Source organism: Anopheles coustani, chromosome 3 (assembly GCF_943734705.1).
Source record: "Anopheles coustani chromosome 3, idAnoCousDA_361_x.2, whole genome shotgun sequence".
Taxonomy (NCBI): Eukaryota; Metazoa; Arthropoda; class Insecta; order Diptera; family Culicidae; genus Anopheles; species Anopheles coustani.
Genome location: NC_071288.1, coordinates 90,172,050 through 90,197,838, shown reverse-complemented (window position 1 = coordinate 90,197,838; position 25,789 = coordinate 90,172,050). Strand labels below are relative to the sequence as shown.

The window sequence follows — 25,789 nt, the reverse complement described above, 5'->3', positions numbered from 1 at the left end:
ATAAATTGAATATTGAATAAAAAAAACGATTTGATAATCACATTGCTTGAAGTATTTTTTATAGCTTTAAAATCAATTTAACAAATAAATAATGCAAATTGTCGTGAGATATTGCACTTTCGAAACGATTTTGGCTGGACTCAGTGGATTTCACTTGATTTTATTACGTACGGTTTCGTTTCAACCCAAGGTCGATTTTAATTTCCTTCCACAAATTTTGCCCTCCTTTGAGAAACACTGGTCGTAATCCAAACGTAAAAAAGGCCTATGAAAACAATGAACTAACAATATTTACAGCCAAGTTTTCACAAATCTTATAAAAGGAATGGGCAATCATTTCTGCTAAAAATATGTTTTAATTAAAAGATAATGAGTACGCAAAGAGCTAAACAAAAGACATCCCAAAAAAGAGTAAAGTCGTTTCCAAATAATTGGACTACACTGGAGGCTACACAAAAAAGCAAGTAAAAGAAAAGTACCACTCTACGCTGCATAATTTCTCATTTAAATAAACCGAAACTTTCGACCAACTTTGGAGTTCGTTGCGGTTTCGGGACGGTGCCGCTGAAATTTATTTCCACCGCAATTCAATCCGCCACTAACTAACCGCAGGGAGAGAAAGAGTTTCCCGGTTCCGCCATCTACGACTTTGCCTCCCGGCTGCGGACACGCGTCGTTATCGTCAGCAGCACCGGCATGCCGAAGCATTCGATTAGATCCGACGTCACCTGCTCGTTGATTTGGCGCAGTTTCCCGTTCGACTCGCCGCAAACCAGCCGCGCTATCCGGTCGTTCGGGCAGGTTACGACGGCACTGGTCAGTACCCGTCCACCGATCACCTCGTAGTACTCGAGCTCCGTCTGCAGCTGGTACGGTATTTCCTGGGGCATGAAATCGAGTAGCCGGGCGCGGACACTCTGTACGATCAGCTGCTCCGGGGACTGGTCGGTGTGCTCGGTGGCCAGATGCTCCCACGGGTGCTGCTGTGAGTTGGCATGCACGAACGACATCACCTCGCGTAGGCCATCGCCGGTCATGGCGGATACCATAAATATCTCAGTAAAGTGGGGCCATCCTTCCACCGGCTTCTTATCTGATTCGGTGAGTTCTTTGCCTTCCCGCTCAGAGGGTAAGGGATTTTCCTGAACGGACTGTTTCGTTTTGTAAGCCCTCCTTCGACCGACGGGACCATAGTTACTGATGCTCTCTAGCTGGTTGCATGTCACATTTTTCACAATGTCCAGCAGGATACGCTTCGATTTGAGGGTGTCGATTTTGTTCAGTATCAGGAAACTCGGGATGTGGATGTACTCTTCCAGCACACGCAGCAGCACCGGATTGAGGGCATGGCGTGTCCACGAGTTCGACACATCGTGCACCACGCCGATCATGCTCGAGTGTTGGATTGCATGCCGGCAAGCGGACACGAACTGCGCATCCAGCTGATGTTTCTTTATTTCCCGGCTTCCCACCAGCCCGGGTGTGTCGAAGAGAATCGCTTGCGAGTTCTGTTTGCTGTGTATTGCCTTCGAGGCTTTGCGTGTCGTGTGTACTTTCGCCGAAACTGGACAAACCTTCGGTGGAAGCATCGGGGAAGAAACGTTGGTGAAAAATCGATACAGGATTGTTTTCATTATGTATTGCGCTTACCCTTTGATCGATTAACCTATTTATGAGAGTACTTTTTCCAGCGTTCGGCATACCGACGATGGCCACCTTGATGAGCCTTTCAGACTTTGCATTCGCCGCGGAATTTGACTGCGCCGTGCCATCCTCGGTGGTCACACTCTCCGACAAGCGGGCACTGAAGCATCGTTGGCAGTGTTGCAGCCCCAAAAAGTTCTTTGGACCAATACGCAACCGTCGAAGCATCATTACAGTTAACCCGAGATCGTACATCTCGGAAAATTTAAAGAAAAACACCGGCAACGAACTGCACACGCGAGCTGTTACAACAGCGTTGTTATTGTTTTCACAATTTCGTTATGTCACGAGCAGCTGACAAAAGCAAAAGGAAGTGCTGCCAGTTTGTCAGAACTTTACTACATGACCGTTTTAAAAATCGTCAAAACACTAAATTTATTAATAAAATTTTGTCAAAAGTGCCAGTGAAGAGCTGGATAATTGAAAAATGCATCATCCTTTTTATCGTAACGAACAGTGTCCTGTTCATAAACACTATAATACAATGCTTTGGGACCATGGCCGAATGCTTTAGAAACTTAAAATCAATCGCTCATTATCTAGAAGCTACAAGCGTGCCATTTCTACAGATTGGCTTTTGGTGTTTTTTGTTTCAAAAGCATTTCAGTTGTCGATCTCAAATTGGGATCAAAGAAAAAACAATTTCTGCAAGGATCGGATTAGTCCATACAATCCAGCTCCGACCTCACACCTCTATGATGCACTTGATACAGGTTTTAATAGCTGCAGTGTTGGCAGTTGGGCGTTAATAAAATCAATCAGTTGTATTTTATTTATTTACTCATAATAATAAAGTGTCTGCACGAGAAATTTTAATAGGTTTATATAAGACTAAGATTTTGCGTGTTTTTTATAATTTTTTAATTAATTTTAACCTTTTCTATAGTAAAAAATAGAGGAAAACAACACTGTTGTTAATCATCTCCGAACAGACTGGCAACGAAGCCGATCCACCAATCAGAAGCCACCACATCCACCGTCCAGCGAAATGCGCAACTAGAAGTGATGAAAAAATGATAGTGCCCCGCATTCCGTGCAATACTTTCATGGGTGTTTCATCAGAAAATCCGTACTCCGTTCACCCCACCGTGGGTTTTGGCTGGTGCGCCATTTAAAAGAAAACCAACGGCATGGTTTACGGTTTCTTGCATTTTCATTCAATCATCGCTAGCGAAAGCAAGGAAGAAGAAAGTTATCGGAATCTAGCCAAGGGCAAACAACGGAAGTGATTCATAATTTCCGCGGATACGAATTTACGTCGAGTGTGTGACGCGGAAAGGAAATAAAAGAGTTTATTTTTACGCACAAAGGGCGTAAAGAATCCCGTTTCGTCACACGATGTTTTCGTGAACGGGAATATACTTCATTCATCGCACCATCGTTAGTTTTATACATCATCACATCGTGCAGTTTTCCTGTAGGAGGCTGTCGATTGTGCCAGCGTGGCACACTTTGTTCATTTGACGGAACCGGAAAGTTCTAGAACAACATGGATACACCCATCTACATCGCCCTTCCGGCGGAGTACTTCTCGATGGCGGGACAACCGGCCATAGTCGGGCTGAAGCAGAAGGAAGCCGAGGTCGGTAAGGCCAAGTCGGTAATATCGACCGCATCAACGGCAAAGAAGGTTGCAATTCTACCAGAGAAGAAGCGGATAGTGGCTGCTTCGTTGGAAAAAAGGTCAGTGCCTCTGTCGGAAAATAAACCTCTGGCACCGGCCGAACCTCATTCGGACGACGATGACTGTTCATCGATGGACGAGTTGGTGAGCCGCGGCAAGAAGCGCCGCCTCGACCATCTCACGTGGGAGGAGAAGCTACAGCGCAAGTAAGTTCCACATCATCACCCCATGGCAGCACACGCTTTTTATACAAGTGATTCTTATCAAACATTTGTCTCCCGCTGTTTACTTTGTTTGACAGAAAGTTGAAAAACCGTGTCGCCGCACAAACATCGCGCGACCGAAAGAAGGCCAAGATGGAGGAGATGGAAAAGACGATCCAGGAGCAGGCGGAACAGATCACCGTACTGCAGGACCGTTGCAGCGCACTGGACAAGGAGAAGGGCGACATTTACGGCAAGTACCTCGACCTCGAGCGACGCTTCGAGGAACTGCAGCGACGGCTGGAGGCCACCGAGGAGCGGGCAAACAAAGGCGAGTCAGCGCACGGAGCCGCCGATAACGGTGGTAGTGTGGGTTGCGTTACTGCCGGGCGTCTAACGGGATCAGCAGCATCCCCACGATGCCCTCTGCAGCAGGGACTGAACAAAGACGGTCCGGCGGAAGCGCAAACGACACTCCCCCCGTCGTCAACGGGCGACGAGCGGCTGACGGCCCTCTGGAAGATCATTGCCATCTGCCTACTCTACAGGACATGCTCGAAGATTTCGACGTGTCCAAGCTCGAAGAGCTTGCCGAAAGCCTACTCGCAGGTGTCGGCGCAGACCTGGAAGGCATTGATCGCCCAGGCATCCCGGCTCATGCCGAAGGCGGCCGCACCGGCGAGCGCCTGCCTGGATCAGTGGTGGGGCCCGCAGCAGCAATCGTGGAACCCGGTCGACCGGCGACCGCACTACAGCCCGCTGATTCGGGAAGCCGCCTGATTCTCACCACGCACAACTATTCCAAGTCGCCATTCTACGAGCTGTCGGAGGAGGAGGAGCAGCAGGAGGAGGAAGAGAAACCGAAGGCGCAACTAGCGCTCGTCCCAGAAGATGAAAGCAAAATGGTGCTCGAGAGCAACGGCAGCGATACACTCTACGGCACGTACGACAACGAAACGAACTGCATCACGATCGTTCTGGCAAACGAGGACGTCGAAGTACGAGAAGCGGAGCAGGTCAAGTGTGAACCTGCGTCACCCGAGTTGAAGGAAGAAGAAATCAGCATCGAGATCGAGATGGAGGAAGAGATGGGCAGTGAACCGCTCAGCGAAGCCCCATTGTCCCCGCTAGAACCCATCTTCATCCGACCACCGTCGCCCCTGCAGGACCTTCTGTCGCCGATCGCACCGATGCATCACCACAGCCCGCTCAAGAGCCCCGGTGGCTTCTCGAGCGTGTCGTCCGATTGCGGTTACGAATCGCTCGCTTCACCCGTTTCCAGCACCTTCGGGTCGGCGTCATTGTTCGCCCCGGTGCTGGATGGTGGCAAAGCACCGTCGACGACGACGGAATGTCCTGCAGATGAGGTGGCGGACTTTAGCGACAGCACGGCCATGTCGCTGGATTACGCCCTGAACGATTTCGACGAGTTCTGGAATCTAGATCTCTTTCCCATCTTGGAGTGAACATGACGCCTCGTGGTTTACTCACCGAGGAAGCGTTCTGTACAAAATAGTTGTTTAGCAGTTATCGTTATGTTGTTGTACGTAGGTTTTATAAGCTGATTAACGTAATTTAACACACCCAAACAAACAATGAATGTGTAAAATCTGTACCACTTTAAAACTAAGTCGTAGAGTGTAACGCTATTCTTAAGTTGAGAGTTGTTCTCTTTAGTGACCATCGTCTTAAGGTTTTCTTACTTTTTTTACTGCTTTAAAATCATCTAACAGTTTCACCGATTCCCCTCACAAGTGATCATTTTCATGCTAATTTTCAAATCCGTAATAAGTGCACTTAAAAGGTACTCTTACATAGGGCATTTGTTACTGATTTGAGAAGTTATGAAATAAGGGAAATAGGCGTAGAATTTTCACGACTTTATCCTTGGAAAAAAGAAATAAAAAAATTCTCACAATGCAAAACAATTGTTTGTTTTATGTGCAACGTTAATGTCCTATCTGCGTGCACTGTTTTCAAACATAACATACTTCTGAAACTGGAATTTCCGGTCGCTGAGGTCAACATTAAAAGCTGTGAGATTAAAACACGATTATAATGTTTCCCCAGTTCATCCACCCTTTCCGTCATCTTTTTGCTCCAAAAACACCGAAATTCACACACTTCGTGAGAAAACCCAGTGGATCGATTTTTCTCGACGTTTCCGTGGGATGATTTGATTGGAATGCATCGACCGTTTACCGTACACACGAAGGCAATTATCGGGCATTCGTCGAGATAATCAATAACTTCATTAAAATTCAGCGTTAAGTCGTTTCATTTCACTTGATTTGCTCCCGTACTGTTTGCTTCGCTTCGTACAAGAAACAAGAAAAGTGCCGTACAGTACAAGAAACAAGAAAAAAAGTCTTTCATTTTCTCCCTTTTTATGAAATAAAACAAAATCGGCCTTAGCATACAGTGACTCGCATGATTAAAATCCTTTTGAAAATCAACAAGTACAATTTTTTATACAAGTTCCAAACTTAACTTTAGGGAATCAAATGTTTGTTTAACAAATGATAGAGAGACAATCAATTTAATTTATAAAAAAAAGTTATATCTATTGCTTATTGGCTTTTTAGTAAACGAGCAACTGAACTCGAATAGAGAACGTTGTTTTCCAACGATAGATTGTGCAATTTGTTAACATATTGAAAGTGTTTTCTTTAATGCACATCACTGTCCACGCAAATTGAAACCCTCCGTACATTCCATTTAATTGATTCGAACTCGAAGTGGAAGTGCCGCGATGAAGGCGATATGTAAATAATTAACTTCTTCAAGCAAATAAAATCACGGCAACAATAGTACCCGCAAGTTGTTAATGCGCTCGATCGATCCCCGGAAACCGGTGCGCGGAAACATCATCTCCCTCGAGTGATCCCCGAATGGCAAGTCCATATTAATCTTCGGTCCGTCATATCTGCGATCGCGCAATTACTCGGTCCATCCTCCGCTGGACGAAGTGTGTAGTACGAGTGATAAAAATTTATGTTGCTTTATGTTGTGCACATGGCAGGGGCAACATCCCGTCTGGAAAAATAGACACAAAACAATACCACCAGTCCCCGGGCATGATCACGACGACACCCATCGTCTTCTTTCGCGCGCTGACCTTGAACTCCTGCCCGTGTATTCCTGCTGGCCTCGAGCGTGGAAGAAAACAGGAATCCTAGACCGGGGCGCACAAATGGTTCCCGGTTGCTGTTGATCGGCACCTATCGATGGCACACGGCAGACGGACGGCAGAGACCGAAAGAGAACCAGTTTTCCGCGGCTCCCGGCGATGATGGTTCGGCGCCCCGAGACCGGTTGACCGCTGGCGCCATATTTAATGGTGCGTAAAATGGCACACTCGTGCCATTCAGTGTCCACCAGCAGCGCGGAACCGAAAATGGCACGATGGTATCGTATGGTGTTGATTCTGCTGCTCGCATTCGGGATAGCTGCCAAAGAGGTTCGAGTAGGCGAGGATGGTGCCTTGTTTTTAGTTGACGAAACTACTGCGACGGCAGAGCTGGATGATACGTTGGTAACCACGGCGACAACGGATCGAGCAGATGAGCAGCCATCGTCTGGCAGTGATTCGACCGAGGTGACATCGAGTGATCAGGAAGAGTTCACCGAGCAGGAGGAAGACGAAACACGTGACAACGCTGAGCAGCTTTTAACCACCGTCTTCGATGAAGACCAGGAAAAAACGACAGTGCAAGAACCACGAGAGGAGGAACTTCCTGTTACAACCGAAGTGACCTCGAGTACTGCTTCGTCCACGACGACAGCTCCGCGTACGCGCGGTCGCATGGTGCGCTTCGGAAACCAGAAACGATCTTCCCGTCCAACCACGGCCGAGCCTCCGCGACGGTCCACGGTCAATTCGCGCGCATTACTCAACCGGCGCGGTTTGTTTAATCCCGAATTACGTAACCGTTATCTGGCACGCTTCCGTAGTACCACACCTGATCCGAACAGCTAGGCCATCTAATGAAAATATACACTCAATAGCGGGAAAATTTCTCAATAAAGTTTCTCAACGAACAAGCTACTTCTTCTTAATATCTCTATTTCCCTTGCAAAAATGAACAGACGTTGAAATAGAAAAGCATAACAGACGGTTGTGACGTTATACAACGATGCTTGAGTGGTTGAAAACGGAAGCATTTCACTTTGATTCCTAGTTTTTGCACACTGTTCTCCTTTTCCTTTCACGCAAGTGGGCCGATCAGTGATTAAAAAATGAAAGAAAAGAACGATACTTTTGATGCAAACACGGTTCCATACCTTTGTCCCATGGGGGTGGACACGGCAGTCGGATGGGATGGGACGGGACGGGCCAGGCCAAACGGCTGTATGCCTAGACTTTCTTCACAATCTGAACCACGTCCTCGTCGTTCAGCACGTGCTCGATACCGACCTTTTGCGGTTGATGTTTCACCGAGGAGCCCCACACGAGTGCACTAAAATAAAATTCGAGTGTAAAAAGGCATCGGTTTAAGTAAAAGAAAAGTGAAAACATATAACAAAACCTACTATTTAAACTCCTTAGCGATCGTTCGATGCAGTTTGTTACAGAAGCTTTCCACCGAGGTGTGTTCATGGTGCAGCACAATCGGTGAACTATAGTCCGGAAGCTGTCCTTTGGGTTTGGTATAACTGCAATCAACACAGAAAAAGATTAAAATGATTGTAAATGCCCGTATGTTACAAATTGAGGATCAGGCCATCTCTTAGGTGATATGAAAATTTCCCCAATAAAAACCCAATTTTACTGGATTTTGTAAATGACACCTACATTCGCACGAGCTGTAGATATTGCCACATCATTTCCAGTAGATCGTCAAAGTTCCAGTGGTGGTGGGCGGAGATCGGCACGCAGTGTGGAATTTTGTAGATCACATCCAGTTCCTCGATCGAGATTTGATCGATTTTGTTCAACAGATAGATGCACGGGATGTAAATGCGGTTGCCCTCGATCACGTCGATCAGATCGTCCGCGGTCGCGTCATACTTGAGCGTGATGTCCGCATTGTGGATCTTGTACTCGCCCAGAATCGTCTTGACCGTATCGAGGTCTAGCTCGGACTGGGCGACGGTGGCGTTCAGGTTGACGCCACCCTTGTCCTTCCTGCGGTAGGAAATGTTGGGCGGTTGCTTGTTCAACCGCAGCCCAAAGCCCTCCAACTCGTGCTCCAGTAGCTTCTTGTGCGTCAGCGGCTTCAGCACGTCCAGCACCATGAAGATCAGGTTGCACGTCCGGGCCACGGCTATCACCTGCCGACCGCGACCCTTACCGTCTTTCGCACCCTCGATAATACCGGGCAGATCGAGCAGCTGTATCTTGGCGCCCTTGTACTTGATACAGCCCGGCACCGTCGTGAGCGTGGTGAACTCGTACGCCGCCACCTCCGAGTACACACCGGCCAGATTGGACAGCAGCGTCGACTTGCCGACCGAGGGAAACCCGACGAAACCGACCCGCGCGTCACCGGTTTTCGACACTTCGAAGCCCTGCTCCGAGGCACCGCCGCCACCCTTCGGTGTGATGAGTTCACGGCGCAGCTTGGCCAGTCGGGCCTTCAGCAAACCCAAGTGCCCAGCTGTGGCCTTGTTCCGCTGCGTCCGGGCCATCTACGGAAAGAACACAACAAACCTTCATAACCTCGTCGTCGTGTGGAGAACGGTACGGGGACACGTAGCGCAAAGAATGCAGCAAGCCTTCTGCCTTACCTCGGCCTCGATTTGGGCGATTTTTTCCAATATCGTACTCATCTTGCTTCGCTAGAGTAGCTAAATATTGGAATTTGTGGGATAAATTATAAAACGGTGCCTGCGAGCACAGAAACTTGCAATCCTCCGGCAAAATGTCCCTGCATGTGTGCGATCGTGTAACGTTGACAATGTGCGTACGTTTATAGAGTCGGGTTCGAAGCGCCACTCACTTTCGTATGTCATTTCGTAGTGAAAAGTGTACCAAGAATGCACCTGGTTTTGCTTACACTTTACAATGGAACTTTCTAGTGCATAATATAAACGGCTTATTGTGTACAACCGGAGGATATTTGAAAAGGAAAATCAGCTGGTAAGGCTGTTGACCGTTGTCGCAATGTGCTTGTTCTGCATCGCAGCAGCCGTTGTCAAAAAAGATCCATCAACAAATATGGCCTACCGAAATTGTGAGTAGATCGCTGTTCCGTTTAATAACGTTACCACACAAGATACTGAACTCATCCTTTCCAGACGGGATGTATAATTCGTCCTGCCCACAGACACCAGCTCCTCCGAGGGCCAACCATCGCTTCCCGATGTCGGCGGCTATCTTGGAAACACCCTCCATCATGAGCTCGTTCCGGACGCCGACGGTGCCGTGCCCGAAAAAAACCACTCCAGCTCCTCCCGAACCTCCGGCCATGCAATTCATTACACCGTTTTCTTCAAGCTCTTGGGCCGAAAGTTCGATGTTTAGCGGAAACCCTGGGACAACGAAACCACCTCGGGCGGAAGGGTTGAACAACTCGTTTCTCAATCGCAGTTTCACATCAACCTACAGTAAATCTTCATCTATGAAAACGAATGTTCCGCTGGTGCCTTTACATTCCAACTCGATGCAGAATAGAAGTCTAATGGTACCGGAAAGAAAATACACAGCACCGACACCGTCGACGTTTCCAAAGCTCGGCAACTTCCATCGTACACAAGGAACAAATCTCAACGCAACGATGCCGCTGTTCAATATCAGCTCATCGCTCGCTGGTAAACGAAAGTATCCAGAGCCAGTTGCACCCATGGCGAGTGCTACGGCTGGTCCTTCCAAGTACGTGAAGATATCCCAAGGGAACATACGGGCACTTCCGGCTACGGCATCATCCACCCCGGACGAAGTTAAAATTGTTCTCGATGCCAAAGCCACACTGCGTATCGTTTCCGGCACGATCGATCAGATCCTGAAAATCATAAGGGAGCAACCCAAGTATCCGTTGCTCCTGGAAACCGTAGCCAACGTGCTTGTGGTAAAATCCGGCACACGTGCAAAGGAAAGGGTGATTCTGCTGCGCGGTCACAATGCCGGTCCAGTGCTGCAGGCAGTCTATTACGAAATCGACGCTGATTTACCACCGCTCGGAGCGGGTGATTTGGTGCGTTGTGTCGGACGGATTCAACCAGTGGGAAACCGGTTGCAGATACTGAAAATCACTCGCACGACGGAACAGCACGACCGTGCCATCGCCCGATTGCAAACGGTCAGTGCTTTTACCACGAAAGTACGTCGCTAGATGGTCAGTGAGAAGGCTTGATGTGTTTCACTTTCACATCCGAACTTGCTATTTATTTTTCATTATTTAAACTGCATAAAACTAACTCACAAATAAGTATATTTGTACTAAGGCCATGGTAAAATATAAACTAGAAAATGGTTTGCCTCATAATAAAAAAGGTAGAGGATTAATAATGGCCAATGAAATAGACCCGTGATAGTTACTAACAAAATATTATTTACAAAATGAATCTAAATGATGATAAAAGAAAAAAGGATATTGAATAAACTTTAGTTTCTACACACAGGAGTAGTAAATTGTGTACAATATTTACCCCCATTCCATTACTGCAACGTAATAACACACAAAAAGCGTTAGTTTGTAAACCTAAATAAAATAAATATGATGATGTGTAAGAGCGCGCCGGTTAGAATACGTTCGTTTTCTATCCATGAAATGTAAACCATGATTGGACACTTCCAGGTCCAGCTGCAAGTCGGCTTTGTATGAGGCACTTTATGGAAGGGAAAATATCCGAGTACCGATCCGACCGATCGACCTAAACTATCCCGATCGAAATCTATTCGAAGAGAAAGATCAGGAATGCCACCACACCGCTCACCATGGCCGTTACGTATCCCAGGTGGAACCTTCGTTCTTTCGCCTGCGAGATACCACCTCGGTATCTGAAACGATAAGAAAAGGAATTTAGCTTAATCTCTTCATCCGACGTAAAAGAGATAGTGGACCGACTTACCGTTTCTTGGAGGCGGAAAACGGAGTCGGTGGGTTTACACCGGGAATGCTGCTGTCCAGGTAGATCACGTACCAGGTGAAGGAGGCAACAAGCAGCCCGAAAGCGGCCGCGAACATTGCATGGGCAGCATTTTCCGCTTGCGGGACCATTCTCTCGAAACTCCAGACCGTGGACGATGGGCTGAGGTGTGCCAAACGTCCCACAAACTCCTGCCACACTTGGGTGGCCATTCTGGTGCTGTGAGTAGCAACGGAACGGAAGAATGCTGTCAAAGGGAAGGGAAATAGAATAAGAATGTTCGATTATACAATTTGCTCGAGGTGGAGTTTTCACCACGCACGGGAAAAAGGGGGAGGATGACGTTTAAATGCGACGATTCAATCCGATTTATCCAATTGAAAACATTATTTTCGCGTGCGCACTGAAACGCAAACGAAACGGTTAACGATGAGGAGATTAAACCTTCGCATTTCCTTCCCATCTGGTTATTTTTAAGACTAGGCGCAAGAGAAAGAGTGTGTGGTTTGGTGCAGCGGGGGTTGATGATGATTTCATCAAGTCCATCCCTCTCGAAAACGGAACACGCAGCACACGAACACGCTGATCCAACGTTGACGAAACAAACAAACATTCGGCAGCGATGGGAAGGGTGGGAGGGAATTGGTTTAAACAGTGGATGCCCTTACCGAAATCGAATGACGAAAGCAGATACTTGATGGAAACCGCAAGCGTCGTTGCAATTGCCAACAGACCAACCATTTGCATCGGCTCGATTTTCTTCTCCGTCGTCGACTCGCTGTGGATGTTGTTGCCGACGGCGGCCGCTTTCAGGTCGGACAGCTCCATGTCGGAACCGTTGAAGGAAAGCCTCCTGGGGCGCTGCACTCCCGTATCGTCCTCGAGTAAACCGTTCCCGTACCAAGCGCCGACCGCAGGTGCAGATGTTCCATTACCGTTGTGGAACGGTTTTCCGTTTTTATCGTGCATCGAAGCGGCCATTGTTAGGCCGTATTGGTAATGATTTATGGGACCCCGATTAAAAAATGGCTTTTTATTCGGGAATTTTCCTGAAAGCACAAGCACACGCTTTTCTTGCACGATATGTGGGTCACGATTCGAACTGCCCCGAAGGAAGTTGGACGGTGTTGCAGTACAGTCGATGGTGTTGCGCTTGCGTGGGTGGCCGCTACTGCTTAGGAAGGAAGGGGGAACCGTCGACACCTTCTGTTTATGTCGTGGTGCATCTGCTCCGGGTGCACCAACAACAGCGACCGCACAAATCTATACACGACACGGCTCTTTTCCGGACCGTTTCAAGAGACGTCGTGCGGCGACGATTGCCTTTTATCGACTATAATCGAATCGCGTCTCGCTGGTACATCGAAAACGCGAACCACACCGAAAAAACATACACTGCAGCGTTACGTCGTACGTGACCTTCTCGAATGATGCAGCTCCGGTAGCTGTAAACCTCCGGTCCCTTTACTTCCACGCCCTGCTCGTGGGGGAAAATAGGCAACGAGTTTTACAGCAGTATGAGCTAAAGGCTGCGGTTCAGCAACACGGCGTCACTCTGCGAACGAACACAAAAAACATGAAATTGGAGGTAAATAAAGCGCGTTTCCTTTCTCCCCAGGCCTTCCTATCAAACCCACAACCGAATGTTGACGGTTGAGTTTGTAATGTGCGTTTACAGTGTGGTGTTCAGTAGCATCGATGACGTACACCGATGACGTTTACAGCGATGGAAAGAGACGACTATAGTTCATGTAAACAACTTTTGGCGCGAGTTTGTGTAGCTGCATTTGGTGAAATGTGATTTTTTACTTTTACTTTCAGCAAAACATGCTTCCATTCACTTCGTAAATTGCATATTTTGCTTAATTTTAATATTTTGCTTACACTTTCATTCATAGGATGAAGAATTGATTGTGTTACATCCCGTAACAAAAACAAACCAATGATACTTGTGATCCTTGAAAATGCTTAATCCTGGAGCAGACAGCGGCTTTGCGCATGCTTCACGTACCATGTGCTCTCCCCGATGGGGTAGCACAAACAAAACCTCCCGGCCGAATCAGGTACTGTGCGTGTGTGTCCAACCACCTGTATGTGCCCTTAGAACCTCGTCACAATCTCCCTTTACAATTGAGTCACGGTCGCGCAGAGTGAAAACATCACTCAACCGAACGCGGAGGCCGTTTTCTTATCAGTGTCCCAACCGATATCGATTTTCAGTGCTAACGACTATCGATAGTGCGGTTCTGAGAGGCACCGCAGGGCAGGGCAGTTGTATTTGGTCCCTACTGCCTTACGCCACCCAGTAGCACCCGGGGACGGAAGTAATCAACCGGAATGTCAACCGCGTACAAACATCTCTACTCGTGTGTAACGTTTTTAATTTTTATATTTGTGGTTAATTTCTACAAAAATCGTATCGGTGTCAGTCGCGAACGGGAAGCGTCGTTTCGGGCGTCGTCGTCGAAGTTCAAGCGTACCGGAGCCCTCAACAGGCCGCTGCCTCTCGGTGAACCAGGGGAGGATTTTTTCTTCGGCTTTCCCACGTTCGACGGTCCATCGAAATATCCTAGCGGAGATGAGGGCACCATCGGTGTTTGGGACCGTTTGAAGCAATACCCGGGCCGGTGTTTGGATGTGGAGGTGTTTTTCATACCACCCAGTACACCAGGTGGGAGGCCACGAAGTGGTCCGGATCCAGAAGGTTTGCACTACAAAACGCTGCAAGCTGCCCGTAGAAAGGATCAACTCGTACATCCGGAAGAAACGAACTCCTCAGTGTACGTGTTTCTCTCGGTGCTGGTGATTCTGCTGCTTGCGGCCGGGGTTGATATCGTCAAACACCTCACCGCAGTCCGAACACCCCAGGAACACACCCAGCGACGCCTTTCGCTGCAAAACTACCAGGCGTTGATACGCGAAAAGCAAAAACAATTCCGCATGATGAAGCAACACTACTCACAGCCCTCGATGAGCATCCAGCGGTCGATGGATGAACAGGCGTTCCCACCACAATTCCCACGAGCCGCGGAGGAACCGCCCTCGATGGGACTGCCGGCCCCACTGCTACGTAGGCAATCCGTTCCAGCGCTGATGCGAACACAACCGGGTCTGGGACAAGCTGGCCCCGCTCCAGCGGGTATCGTGATGGGAGGAAGAAATGGCGGCCCCTCACCATTTGGACGGCGCACGTCAGTGGATTCCTTCTGGGACACGGACGCCCATATGACGAAGGCTTCGATGCCCTCTGGTGGGCTTGGGAATGGATCGTCACCGGAGGTTAGACGACGCGTTCGGATGTTGCACCGCCACTAGGAAACGGATTGCAATTGCCGAGCATTGCCATATCATGGGACGAAAAGTCCCATCTAGTCATGGTAAGGTTCATGTAAGAATACGAAATTCGATGTGATCTCTTCTTGCAACTGATAAGAAACAAATACGGTAGATAAACACTTATACATTTAGCAAGCAAACTCTTGCTCTTAGAAGAAGCACGTTTTTCACCGTATTTAAACCGATTTGGACATTTTAAAATTCCTCCACCACTAAAATTGCCAGTACAATCATATCTGTATAGAAAGATGTGTCTATTTAAATATTTACAACGCAGTCAAACTGTTTCAAACTCTGTAGTTAATATATGCATTTTTAGGGACTTTTCGAAAATACTAAACAAAAGAAAAGACGTGAAATAATGCAGATTTTTTAACACACTTTTACACAGGGTTCAAGACGATGTTGGAAGAAATTTTTTGCACACGCTCTTCACTTGATTTATTACAAATGAACTATGAAGTAACTTGTGCTTAAGAAAATTATATGACAAGAAGCTCGGATAAGTGAATTCAGTAGGCGATGAATTATTTAGCCTGCTACGTCGTAGGACTGTTTCTTTTCGATAGTGTTTTTTTTTCCTTATATTTTGCCTCCCTTCCCTTGGGAGGGTCGATAGAAATTCAATCGATAAACATATGTTTCTCATTTCCCAAACTCCCAGGAAGAAGGAGAGTTCATTTACTTAAAAATTAAACAATGACGCTGCACAATGGAAGCAGAAGAAGATATAAGTTTTTTGTATTGTTTTCAAATCTACATCTTTATTAGTATTTTCTTAGAAAGTATACAAAAAGACAGGGCTTACTAATTCCTCTTACTAAGGAATTCAATCAAATAAAAAAAATCTTAAATACATTTCCTATTACATTAAGAAGTTACCCCTCGGCTTCTCGTAGTTGTAAAACTTAATTGCTGTGAACAACGTAGAACCAAAAACTATGTGTAGCCGTCCTACTGTTAGGTGTATTCAGTGTATTTTATTATCAAAACATGGTATCTTACATCATTATCGAACTTTTGAATGATGAAAACAAAAAATAAAAAAGGATGTCGAGCATTTCGTGAAACAAAACGACATAATTTTGTACACTTTAAGAACCGCACCGAGTACATGGCCCAATGGATCTTTACACAACGATGCAGAATGAACTGGATTTCAGTTGGAGGAAATAAATTTTAAAAAGAAACTGTGGGCACAAAAAAAAAGGCTAATTGGATCCACAATTAGAAATTACTTGGGAAATAGCAAAAAATGTTTGCGTGCTTGAAGTATGAAATGAAAAATTAAAAATTATGAAAGCTAAGAGAAAATAGTTTTATTGGTTGTGGACATTTACATACGTAAAGGGAACGAAACAAACAAAAATGAAAGTAACATACAACTATCGATTATGACATTATTCCGGGCGTTTCGTAATCTCTAGAAAAATGCACCAAAAAGTGACCCCTCTGCTGGGTGTCCATCGCGAACAATCCTGTAGCGACCCATTTGTATACGAGCAACATTCGTGAACGGGACAGGAAAAGAGAAGGACGTTTTGAAACAGTGAAAGAAAGTTTCTCGAATGAATAAAATGGATTAATAAAACGAACAGAAAAAGGGTAGAGCATATCATCACAAAACTGCAACACAGCGAGATCATCTTTCCTCGAGTCGCAACCTGGGCCTACTCCTAGTCCGGTACCTTCCATTGGAGCTTCTTGCCAGTTTCATAGAGCGTCGACAGGGCTCGGCTGAACTCGTCCTTCTCCTGCAGCCGCAGGTAGTGTTTGTACAGCTGCAGCGCCGTCCGTGCGTCCTCGATCGAGTCGTGCGTTTCCGACTGGATCTTGATGCCAAGAAACTGCCAGGCGAGGAAGCGCAGCGAAACCATACGATGGTGCGGCAGATGGAACAGGTGCACCGTATCGACGACCTGCTCCGGCGGCACGATGATGTTGATCACGCGGAAATCGTTCTTCAGCCCGTGCCCGACGAACGTGACGCCACTGTCGACGAGATATCGGAGCTTCTGGTACGAGTTCTTCAGCGTCGTCAGCCGTTTGCTGCTGAAGTTTGCGTCCAGATCGCCCGGCTTGATGCCGGAGAACTTGGTCAGATAGTCGACCACCTGTTCCTGCGTGGAAATGTAGTCGTCCATGAACGGGACACCCTCGTCCGTGCCTTGCCCGCGGATGCACGTGATCCGGGCGACGCTCATGTGGCTCGGTTTCACCGTCGACATTTTCCCATCGGATCGGATTTCGCTCTCCTCCGGGTTGAGCGTCACGAACTCAGCGTCCATCGCTACCAGATCACCGGCCCGGAACACCTCACCCCTTCCGAGCGGTTTAAACACCACCGCACCACAGTCTCCCCCTTCGTCTCCGTGCTTGTTACCATCCTCCTGACCATTACCCTCGTCCTTGCCACCAGCATCGCTAATATTCTTCCCATCACCGCCGTCTCGATTGTCCCCCTCAAGCGGTTGCCGTTCCTCACCCAACTCACCCTCCGCGAAAAGATCGGCCGCGAACGGGTTCATATACGGTGGGACCGGTGTGTCTCCGGTACGCTGTTGGCACTGTTCCGCCGCCAGCGCACTGGACGTGTAGTACAGCACGCACGGGACCTTCCAGTCGAGCGTGAACCAGACAGCTTCTTGCACGGGCACGGGCGAGATGCTGAAGTCGTTGAAGATGTACCAGCTGCCAGCCGATGCCGTCGAGGTAGACTCGCCACCGGCGGCAGGAGGTTGCTTGAGGTCGTGGTAGCTTCCGGGGACGTGCACCAGTGAGACGAGGTTCCGCTGGGAACCATCGTTGATGTAGCAGACGACCGCCGACAAGTTGTACATTTTTGTTATCTTCAATGAAGGGGCGGTTTCTTCTGGAATGGTAGGGGAAAGACGAATGATTAGTATTTTTAGTTTGATAATGCTTCACAAAGGAAAAACAAATTAGCAAATTAAATTTTAACCGCACGTTTCCATGTGTACCATCATTAAAAGGAATGAATTTTTATGGTTCTAAATTGATCTGTATACGTAAGCTCCAATCAATAAAATTTAAGTAGGCTATGAGCAATTGTACGCTTTGGGAAACAAATACCAACAATATTGGAATGAGTGGATTAATGCAGAGTGCGTAACTAATTTTAAATTATGTGCAGTTAATTTAAACAAATTATGTCCCATTATTGCGTCCCAATATTCAGATAAATTTCACAGCACTAAAAAGGTCAGTGTGTTGGGTATCAGAATAAAATAACCAGGGATTAGCTCGAGCGAACACCCTGTCTGTAAGCGGGTGTTGTCAGATTCGTTTCAAATTGACCCGCTCTTTATTCTTACCAATCGCTGGTTCTTCCTCCGTTCCATCATCCGTGGGCGTTTGCTCCTTCGCAGCGGCATTACCCGGCGTTGGAACCACCGGAACAACGGGTTCCCCATTGGAAGCGGTCCGTAGGGAACTGATTTCCAAGTTCTTCTGTTCATCGAGCGACATCTGGAAGCTGAGCGGGAACCAGGACTTTTGCATACCGTGCGCCGCAGCGGACGTACTCGACGAGGCCGAAGTAATGACGCATGGGGATGATTTTCTGATTAAAAAAAGATGTCCAAAAATTAATTGAAACAAATCGACCAACGCTAAGGAGCTGTCCCCCAACCTACCGTGGATGCGCAAAGTGGCAATCGACCCGCGAGCAGTTCGTCCCGTAGCGACACATTTTCGCACCGGAGTTGGTCGACGGATCCGATGACCCGGTTCCGGTGGCATTTTGCTGTTGCTGTTGTTGGGGTGTTTGTGGTGGTTGTGTCTGCTGCGCTTGCTGCTGCTGTTGCTGTTGTTGTTGCTGTTGGTGCGCTTGTTGCTGCTGTGGGACGGCTCGGGACATCTGGCGCTTGAGGTACTCTAGCTCCTTTTCGTTGTCCAGCCCACAGTTGATCGAGAGGATGGCGGGCAGATCGGTGACACGCGACTTCTGGTTGGTCGGTGTGAACTTGTTGCACGTTTCGCACCACGCCGGGGTCGTCTTTTCCACCCCGAGCGAGTGGCGCAGGATCGTCCCGAACGTGCCCTCGACGTTGTTGGTGGTGGTGGTCGGATAGAGCAGCGTACAGACCAGCAGCACGTTGTCCTTGACGCGTGTCGTGTTGCACTTGTTGCAACGGTGCGTCGTCTGCTGCTGCGTGCCAAATAGTCGTCCAATTTCCGACTCGTCCCGTGTCGGCGAACCTCCTCCTCCTCCCGCGGTGCCGTGGTTTACGATCTGGAACTTTTGCACCCCATCCTGTCCCGGGTCGGTCAGCTGGTGCAGCTGGTGCTCGTAGAAGTGCATCGTTTCGCTTTGCTTCATCGCCTCCAGCAGCTCCTGGTGGATCTGGTGCAGCACGAAGCGGTTCCAGTTCTGTATCAAGCTGATCAGGTTCACGTTCGCGCTGGTCGAGGAGAGGATCAGCCCGAGTGCGGCCGCTTCCGGTACGGTGCGGAACGAGCGCAGAAAGTTGCTGGCCTGACACGGCGAACTCGAGCTGCCCACGTCGAGCATGTGGAACAGGAAGCCAAGCTCGCAGGACAGACAAAACTCCTTGGTGCAGCAGTGCGCCAGGATCGCTTGGCGCAGGGGAAAGATGAAGTAGAGCACCTGCAGCATCGCGTTGCAGTACGCGTTCGGGAGGTTCGCTTCCAGCCCGACGAATCCGGTCTGGTTGTACTGTTCGAAGTCAAAGTCTTGTGCTCCCAGCTTGCTGTACTTGACCTCGACCTTACGGTAGCGGCGCGGAACCAATCGCATGCCCGGTTGCTCACCGGGCGGGCCTCCCTTTACCGTCGAACCGGAACCGTGTGCGGCAGTGGAACCGGTTGACCCACCGGCCATCCCACCGGGCGTACCGTCCGGCCCGAGATAGGGAACCTGATTGCGGAGGTATTTCCGCGGGTTTGGTGCGTACCCGATCGGACCTTGCATTTTCATCGTAGCGAGGATCTCCGGGTCGATCGGTTTCGGCCGGCGGTACTCGTACGCATTCATCCACGCGGGCCAATCGCTTAGCAAGCGTTCACCGGTCGTTAGATGCGGGAGCAGGATCGACGAGAGCGGGAAATTGGTGTCGGTGATGGGGACGAACGGGGGTGGCTCGATCGTGTCGGCGAATTCGGTGTCCCGCGAGTATGGATTGAACTGTAGCGTGGGGGTGTTGATTTTAACCGCGGAGATGAGATTGATGTGACCCGATTGATCCCCGAACGCCATCGCCTGGCTCGAGGAACTGATGTCGAACGAGAGGCACTGCGAGCCGGTCGTGTTGAGCTGGAACATGCAGACGCGTGGCACACTCAGCTCCACCGTGTCGACGAGCTGCAGCTGCCCGAGGGGCGACACTACGGCCAGCCGGGAACAGTGTGAGGGCAGAAAGCGAAGCAGTTGCGGTTCCACCAGCACCTGAATGGGGGACACTAGGCGCAACATGCGCATATCGTACACCATGAGGAAGCGATCGATCGTGAGATTACCCTGGCGTCCACTGAATCCGCACGAGATGAGATAGTTGCCCTGGACGTCAAAGTCCGAAAGGCTGCCCGAGTGCGTCGGTAGCTCGTGCTCGATCGAGAGTGTGTTCGGGTCTCGCAGGGTGATCTTGCCATACGCATCGCCGGCGCACAGATACCGCGAATGACGCCGCAGGATCGCACACCCATCCGGGCCGGCGTGCACACTGCCACACTCGCTGTACGTCGGGATGTCAAACTCGATCAGATCGCTCTGATGGCCACCGAGCAGCAGCCGGTCCGGTGCGTGCTCAATCATGCACACCATGTCCACCATGCGCTCCGAGCGGAAGGTAAACTTGGGCAATCCACGCCGGATCTGGTGCCGCAGGGTGGTCGGTGTGAGGGCCAGGATACCCGCGTCGATCGTTGCTATCTGACGTACGACTTCATTCGCATGCACCTGAAACGAGGTATACTTCTGCATCGTGCCCCCGTAGTACGACGTAACGTGGCCACCCTGGTTTCCCATCCAAATCAGCTCTTCCTGCGTGTCGAAGCACACGGTCGAAACGCCGAACCGGTCTCCCCCGTCGGCCAGTATCATCCCGTGCTCCATAAACTCCGCCTCCGACGAGCCGATGTTGAACGCACTGTACGCCTCCGGTGCGTCCGAATACTCCGAGACCACCGCCCCACTGGCAGGATCGTTGTCGTACACTGCACGTACACAGGAAACGGAACATGTATTGAAAAGGGTAAATGAGGGCTAAGGGCCACTTACTCGTTAGTGTGATGATGTCTTCGGCGCGGGGATTGCCCGGATCGGAGCCGCTCATGTAGACGTAATCCATCCTAACGGGTCTCGTTCACTCCAGGTTCGTTTTCGATCGTAGCTTGCTGCTTGTGACAATGCCACCACCTCACGCACATCAGGCATCTAGTAGCCCGCTGCCTTCTCCTACTGTCCTACTTTCAACAAACCGGATGACATCGGAAGAAAAGCACCGTTATTAGATGCTGCTATCGCGAGGAACCGATTTGTGCGTTCACGAATTGCGTTTGTGCCACGAAAATGTAAACAACGGAATTGATGCGGAATTGGTCAAGACCGCGAATACTAGTGATGGGTAAGCTGGTAAGTGAATATGGAATCGTTTCGTTTCGGATTCGGACTCGAATCCGGTACAACTTTGAATCCGACGATTCGGGAAAAAAAACAAACGCTTTGGTTTTTGTCGTTTGATAAAATGTTTAGGAAAATCGAATGCATTGCATTAAAACTATTAATGATGAAAAGATCGGAAGAATTGGGTTACCGGAAAAGGGTAAATGTGGCGTCAATCTAGATTATTGTCTTCCTACTGGTTCACATTAAGCGCCTGAAGCTATGCAAAGCGCGACTCATGCATTCTTTCGAATATTTAAATGCTAACGGTTCGTTTGAAAGAACATAACGGTTTAAACAGTGGAGCAGTGGAGATTGAATGCGGTCAATATACTTTTACATATTAGTTAACCTTGATGCACAAGATGGACAGCGTGAACTTATGTGGGGGAATAGCTAAGGCCGGGGCCTCATATACTCTTTTACCGGGCTACCTTCTTGTACTTCGATTGCTTTGTTTTTCAGTTTACTTGCAAATTTTGCATGTCATATATATATATATATATCCATGAGACAACTTTTATTTTGGTAGATCCTAGAATGTGATGGATATTCTACTTACCGGTTTGTGTTGCCACTTGTGTGTTTTGCTATTCTACATCAGATACTCTGCAGTAGGCTATCATTCTTGATGTTCTACATACACTGCACCGGTTGCTAGGTGAACTGTAAAACGCTGTAATCCTCTGGGCGCGGCGATGAAGGACATTGGTGCTTTCTTTGGTAGAAGCTCCAAAATCCAGCGAACGCCACCTGCGGACGTGGAAAGTAAAACGGGAAGTGAAATGGCAGAGGAGGCTGCGTCATGCACCCAGGCGGTAACGCCCGTGGCTAGACCCCCAATGGAGCAAGTGAAAAATGATAGAAGGGGCTATGTGAGGCTTGTGGAAGCACTGTAGACGCCAAAAGCTCTCCACGAGTTCGCAAAGGACAGAAACAACGTCCACAAAGACATAAAAAAAATGGCGGTGAAATTAGTGGCGGCGCTAACTTCAACGCGAAAGCGTAGTCACCGAGAAGATAGAGGGGGGCGCCAATGGAAGCACGGCAGTGGGGATGGGTGCTACCAGCGGAGATGGATCTGTTGCTCCGACTCCAGATCCGACCTCGATCGGCACGGTCAAGAGAGGGCGGGCACTAAGATCTCCCGAGGAGGAGCAAGCAAGACAGCAAGAGGAAAAAAGGTGGGGATCAGGTGGAGGCGGCAGAGCGGTGGCAAACCCAAAATATCCGCAAAAAGAAGGGAAAAGCGATCTCAGTGTTGGGAAAAGAAGTGCGAAAAAATCCGAGTGTAGTGAGTCACAAAAGTGACGCCATCCTTGTGGACGCAAAAGAGGCGGTGTCGTACGCGGACATTTTGCGTCGTGTGAAGTGCGACCCTGAACTGAAAAGCTTAGGGGAGAACGTGTACCGAGTGAGGCGCACCCAGAAAAATGAGCTCCTCATCGAGCTGAAGAGAGGGGTGCTTGCACCGGACCTCAAGTGCCAGGAAGCGCTGCAAAGGTCGGTGGGGGACGCTGGGCAGGTAAAAATGCTAAGCCAATCCCAAACCATCGAGTGCCGCAACATCGACGAGGTGACCTCGGCCGAGGATATTGTGGAGGCCCTGAAATCCCAGGTAGGCATTGAGGACACACAGGTGCAAGTGAAGCTGCGCATGGCGTACGGAGGTATGCAAAAGGCCACCATCAAAGTGGCCTCTAGCATTGCTCCCAAGATCCTGGCGCCGTACGAAAAATTAGAGTTGGATGGACCGTATGCCCTCTGCGCTTGGTCCCAAAACCCAAGGAGTGCTTCAAGTGCTGGGGACTAGGCCACCAACAGTGGAACTGCAAGGGGCCGGATCGCTCGAACACCTGCATGCGGTGTGGAGAAGTTGGACATCGAGGGGGTTGCAGCAAGGAGCCGAAGTGTGTTCTATGTCCGGCAGATAGGTGCAACCATCGTAAGGGAGGACCGGACTGCAAGGCGCGCTCGTAACAGAGAAGCACATGGAGGTGATGCAGCTCAACCTCAACCATTGCGAGGTGGCTCAGCAGGTGTTGTGGCAAACGCTGGTGAAAGAGAATGTGGATGTGGCGCTGCTATCGGAGCCGTACCAGGTGCCCGTTGATGATCTTAGCTGGGTCGTGGACAAGACGGGAAAGGCAGCAATCCTAGCCGGGGGTAGGTACCCTATCCAGAGTGTCGACTGCAGTGAGCACGAGGGGTTTGTCGTAGCCACGGTTAACTCGGTCGTTTGCTGCAGTGTTTATGCTCCCCCTAGCTGGCCTGTCGTGAAATTCGAGGAGTTCCTGGACAAGCTATCGATAGAGTTAGTCGGGAGGGGATCAGTAGTGGTTGGAGGCGACTTCAATGCTTGGTCGGTGGAGTGGGGCAGTAAGACCACCAACCAGCGAGGATCAAGTGTTGCAGAGTGCTTCGCGACGCTGGACCTCCAGTTGCTCAACGATGGTGGAGCAAGTACTTTCCGGAGAAATGACAGGTCATCTATAGTGGACGAGACCTTCTGCAGTCAACGGCTGGCGCCAGGAGCAGATTGGAGAGTGCTAGAGGACGATACCCTCAGTGACCACCAAGCCATTCACTTTTCGGTGGGACATACTCGTGGTCCATCAGAAAGCGGATATGGGGTCACGAGAGGATGGAGGACGCAGTGCTTCCACTCGGACACGTTTCTGGCGGATCTAAGCCTCGGGGGCTTTGGCATCGCACTAACCAGTGCCGCTAAACTGGTGGACGTCCTATCGGACGCGTGTGATGCAACAATGCCGAGGAGGAGGCCACCCAGCTCGAAACGTCGGCCGAAGTACTGGTGGAACCAAGTTATCAAGGAGCTAAGGACGGCGTGCACCACGGCCCGTAGGAAGCAGCTGAGAGCCCGCTCCGAAGTGCGTCGGGAGGAGCTGAAGCTGGTGTACCAAGCTGCCAGATCGGCCCTGAAAAGGGAGATCAAAGCCAGCAAAAGGCGGTGCTTCCTCGACCTCTGTCGCGAAGCCGAGAGAAATGTGTGGGGCAACGCGTACAGGATCGTTATGGATAAACTGAAGGGCCAGCACCCGCCGGAAAGTTGCCCAATCAGACTTCGTGCCATCATAGAGGAGCTGTTTCCGCAGCACGATCTCACGACCCGTGTCCTATCGTCGTCACCAGCTGAGGAGCTGTCTGCGGGTGCTTGGGGAGGACGCAGCCGAAGTGGAGATCCTTGCGGCCGAGGCCTGTAGTAGGCTAGAGTCGTGGATGAGGCAGCACAGGCTCGGGATTGCTCACCACAAAACCGAGTACCTACTGGTGAGCAGCCACAAGCAGAGGCAGGCTTCGTCCATCTGGATGGGTGATTCCTAGATTAGCGCCCAGCGGCAGCTGAAGTACCTGGGAGTGATGCTCGACGACCGGCTTTCCTTCAAAGCGCATATCGAATATGCTTGTGAGAGGGCATCGCGGACTGTAGCAGCTATCTCGCGCATCATGCTGAACACCGCAGGACCCAGAAGCAGTAAACGCCGCCTTCTAGCGACGGTGGCTACGTCAGCGTTACGGTACGCGGCACCAGTGTGGGAAGATGCCCTGAGCGCCACAACGTACCAGGAGAGGATTGGAAGGGTGCATAGGCTACTTGCTATACGGGTAACCTGTGCATATCGGACGATATCCTTGGATGCAGTCGCGGTGATTGCAGGGATGGTGCCCACGTGCTTGTTGGTGGAGGAAGACGCTGAATGCTATCGTTGGAAGGCGGCAGGAGGTGGCAGCTCCAGTGCGGTGAGACCAGCGGTTCAGCAGGAGACGATGCGGAAGTGGCAAAGCAGATGGGACAGTTCTGGCAGGGGACGATGGACACACACCCTTATCCCAGACCTCGCGTCGTGGGTAGGGAGGAAACACGGAGAGATTGACTTTTACATCACGCAGTTTCTCTCCGGCCATGGGTGTTTCAAGTCCTACCTGCACCGCTTCGAGCATGCCAGCGCCCCGTGGTATTCCTGGTGCAGCAAGATGGTGGAGGACGCAGAACATGTCCTGTTTGTTTGTCCACGTTTCCGCGAGGAACGCGTCGAGATGGTGCAGAGCTGCGGAGTGGTGCTGACGGCGAGAAACCTCACGCAAGTGATGTGTGCTTCGGAGGAAAACTGGGTAGCAGTTGGTGCTGGAATGCGGCCGATTGCGACGAAGCTGCAGATAAGGTGGAGAGAGGAGCAGAGGCTGGCCCGTGTTGGGCATTTACGACGGATTGGAGCCACAAACCAA

At 49.7% G+C, this 25,789-nt stretch overlaps 8 protein-coding genes across 8 annotated transcripts; 4 read left to right on the top strand and 4 right to left on the bottom strand.

The window, feature by feature from the left end:
* Positions 1 to 538: 538 nt before the first annotated feature.
* On the bottom strand, positions 539 to 1,968 carry LOC131259371 (GTPase Era, mitochondrial). Its single transcript, XM_058260848.1, has 2 exons — positions 1,651 to 1,968; positions 539 to 1,574 (listed from the first exon to the last, which is right to left on the bottom strand). The coding sequence occupies exons 1-2, from the start codon at positions 1,897 to 1,899 to the stop codon at positions 642 to 644; spliced, it is 1,182 nt and encodes a 393-aa protein (XP_058116831.1). The 5' UTR covers positions 1,900 to 1,968; the 3' UTR covers positions 539 to 641.
* Positions 1,969 to 2,746: 778 nt separating this feature from the next.
* On the top strand, positions 2,747 to 5,455 carry LOC131259381 (uncharacterized). The gene is given in 3 exon segments (XM_058260861.1): positions 2,747 to 3,534; positions 3,630 to 3,964; positions 3,967 to 5,455. Coding segments are annotated over 3 exon segments (1,707 nt in total). The 5' UTR covers positions 2,747 to 3,193; the 3' UTR covers positions 4,998 to 5,455.
* Positions 5,456 to 7,580: 2,125 nt separating this feature from the next.
* On the bottom strand, positions 7,581 to 9,402 carry LOC131259373 (GTP-binding protein 128up). Its single transcript, XM_058260849.1, has 4 exons — positions 9,262 to 9,402; positions 8,327 to 9,162; positions 8,065 to 8,187; positions 7,581 to 7,991 (listed from the first exon to the last, which is right to left on the bottom strand). The coding sequence occupies exons 1-4, from the start codon at positions 9,301 to 9,303 to the stop codon at positions 7,889 to 7,891; spliced, it is 1,104 nt and encodes a 367-aa protein (XP_058116832.1). The 5' UTR covers positions 9,304 to 9,402; the 3' UTR covers positions 7,581 to 7,888.
* Positions 9,403 to 9,678: 276 nt separating this feature from the next.
* LOC131259375 (uncharacterized) lies at positions 9,679 to 10,826 on the top strand. The gene is made up of 2 exons (XM_058260854.1): positions 9,679 to 9,707; positions 9,772 to 10,826. Exons 1-2 carry the CDS (start codon positions 9,692 to 9,694, stop codon positions 10,803 to 10,805), a joined length of 1,050 nt encoding a protein of 349 aa, XP_058116837.1. The 5' UTR covers positions 9,679 to 9,691; the 3' UTR covers positions 10,806 to 10,826.
* LOC131259378 (uncharacterized) lies at positions 10,809 to 13,110 on the bottom strand. The gene is made up of 3 exons (XM_058260857.1): positions 12,231 to 13,110; positions 11,545 to 11,809; positions 10,809 to 11,473 (listed from the first exon to the last, which is right to left on the bottom strand). The coding sequence occupies exons 1-3, from the start codon at positions 12,541 to 12,543 to the stop codon at positions 11,368 to 11,370; spliced, it is 684 nt and encodes a 227-aa protein (XP_058116840.1). The 5' UTR covers positions 12,544 to 13,110; the 3' UTR covers positions 10,809 to 11,367.
* Positions 13,111 to 13,880: 770 nt separating this feature from the next.
* Positions 13,881 to 15,578, top strand: LOC131259376 (uncharacterized). Its single transcript, XM_058260855.1, has one exon. The coding sequence runs from the start codon at positions 13,900 to 13,902 to the stop codon at positions 14,875 to 14,877; it is 978 nt and encodes a 325-aa protein (XP_058116838.1). The 5' UTR covers positions 13,881 to 13,899; the 3' UTR covers positions 14,878 to 15,578.
* A 624-nt stretch (positions 15,579 to 16,202) lies between these two features.
* On the bottom strand, positions 16,203 to 21,374 carry LOC131259360 (PAN2-PAN3 deadenylation complex catalytic subunit PAN2). Its single transcript, XM_058260835.1, has 4 exons — positions 21,158 to 21,374; positions 18,555 to 21,093; positions 18,234 to 18,481; positions 16,203 to 17,770 (listed from the first exon to the last, which is right to left on the bottom strand). The coding sequence occupies exons 1-4, from the start codon at positions 21,225 to 21,227 to the stop codon at positions 16,575 to 16,577; spliced, it is 4,053 nt and encodes a 1,350-aa protein (XP_058116818.1). The 5' UTR covers positions 21,228 to 21,374; the 3' UTR covers positions 16,203 to 16,574.
* A 2,158-nt stretch (positions 21,375 to 23,532) lies between these two features.
* Positions 23,533 to 24,765, top strand: LOC131269158 (uncharacterized). Its single transcript, XM_058271489.1, has one exon. The coding sequence runs from the start codon at positions 23,533 to 23,535 to the stop codon at positions 24,763 to 24,765; it is 1,233 nt and encodes a 410-aa protein (XP_058127472.1).
* Positions 24,766 to 25,789: the final 1,024 nt, after the last annotated feature.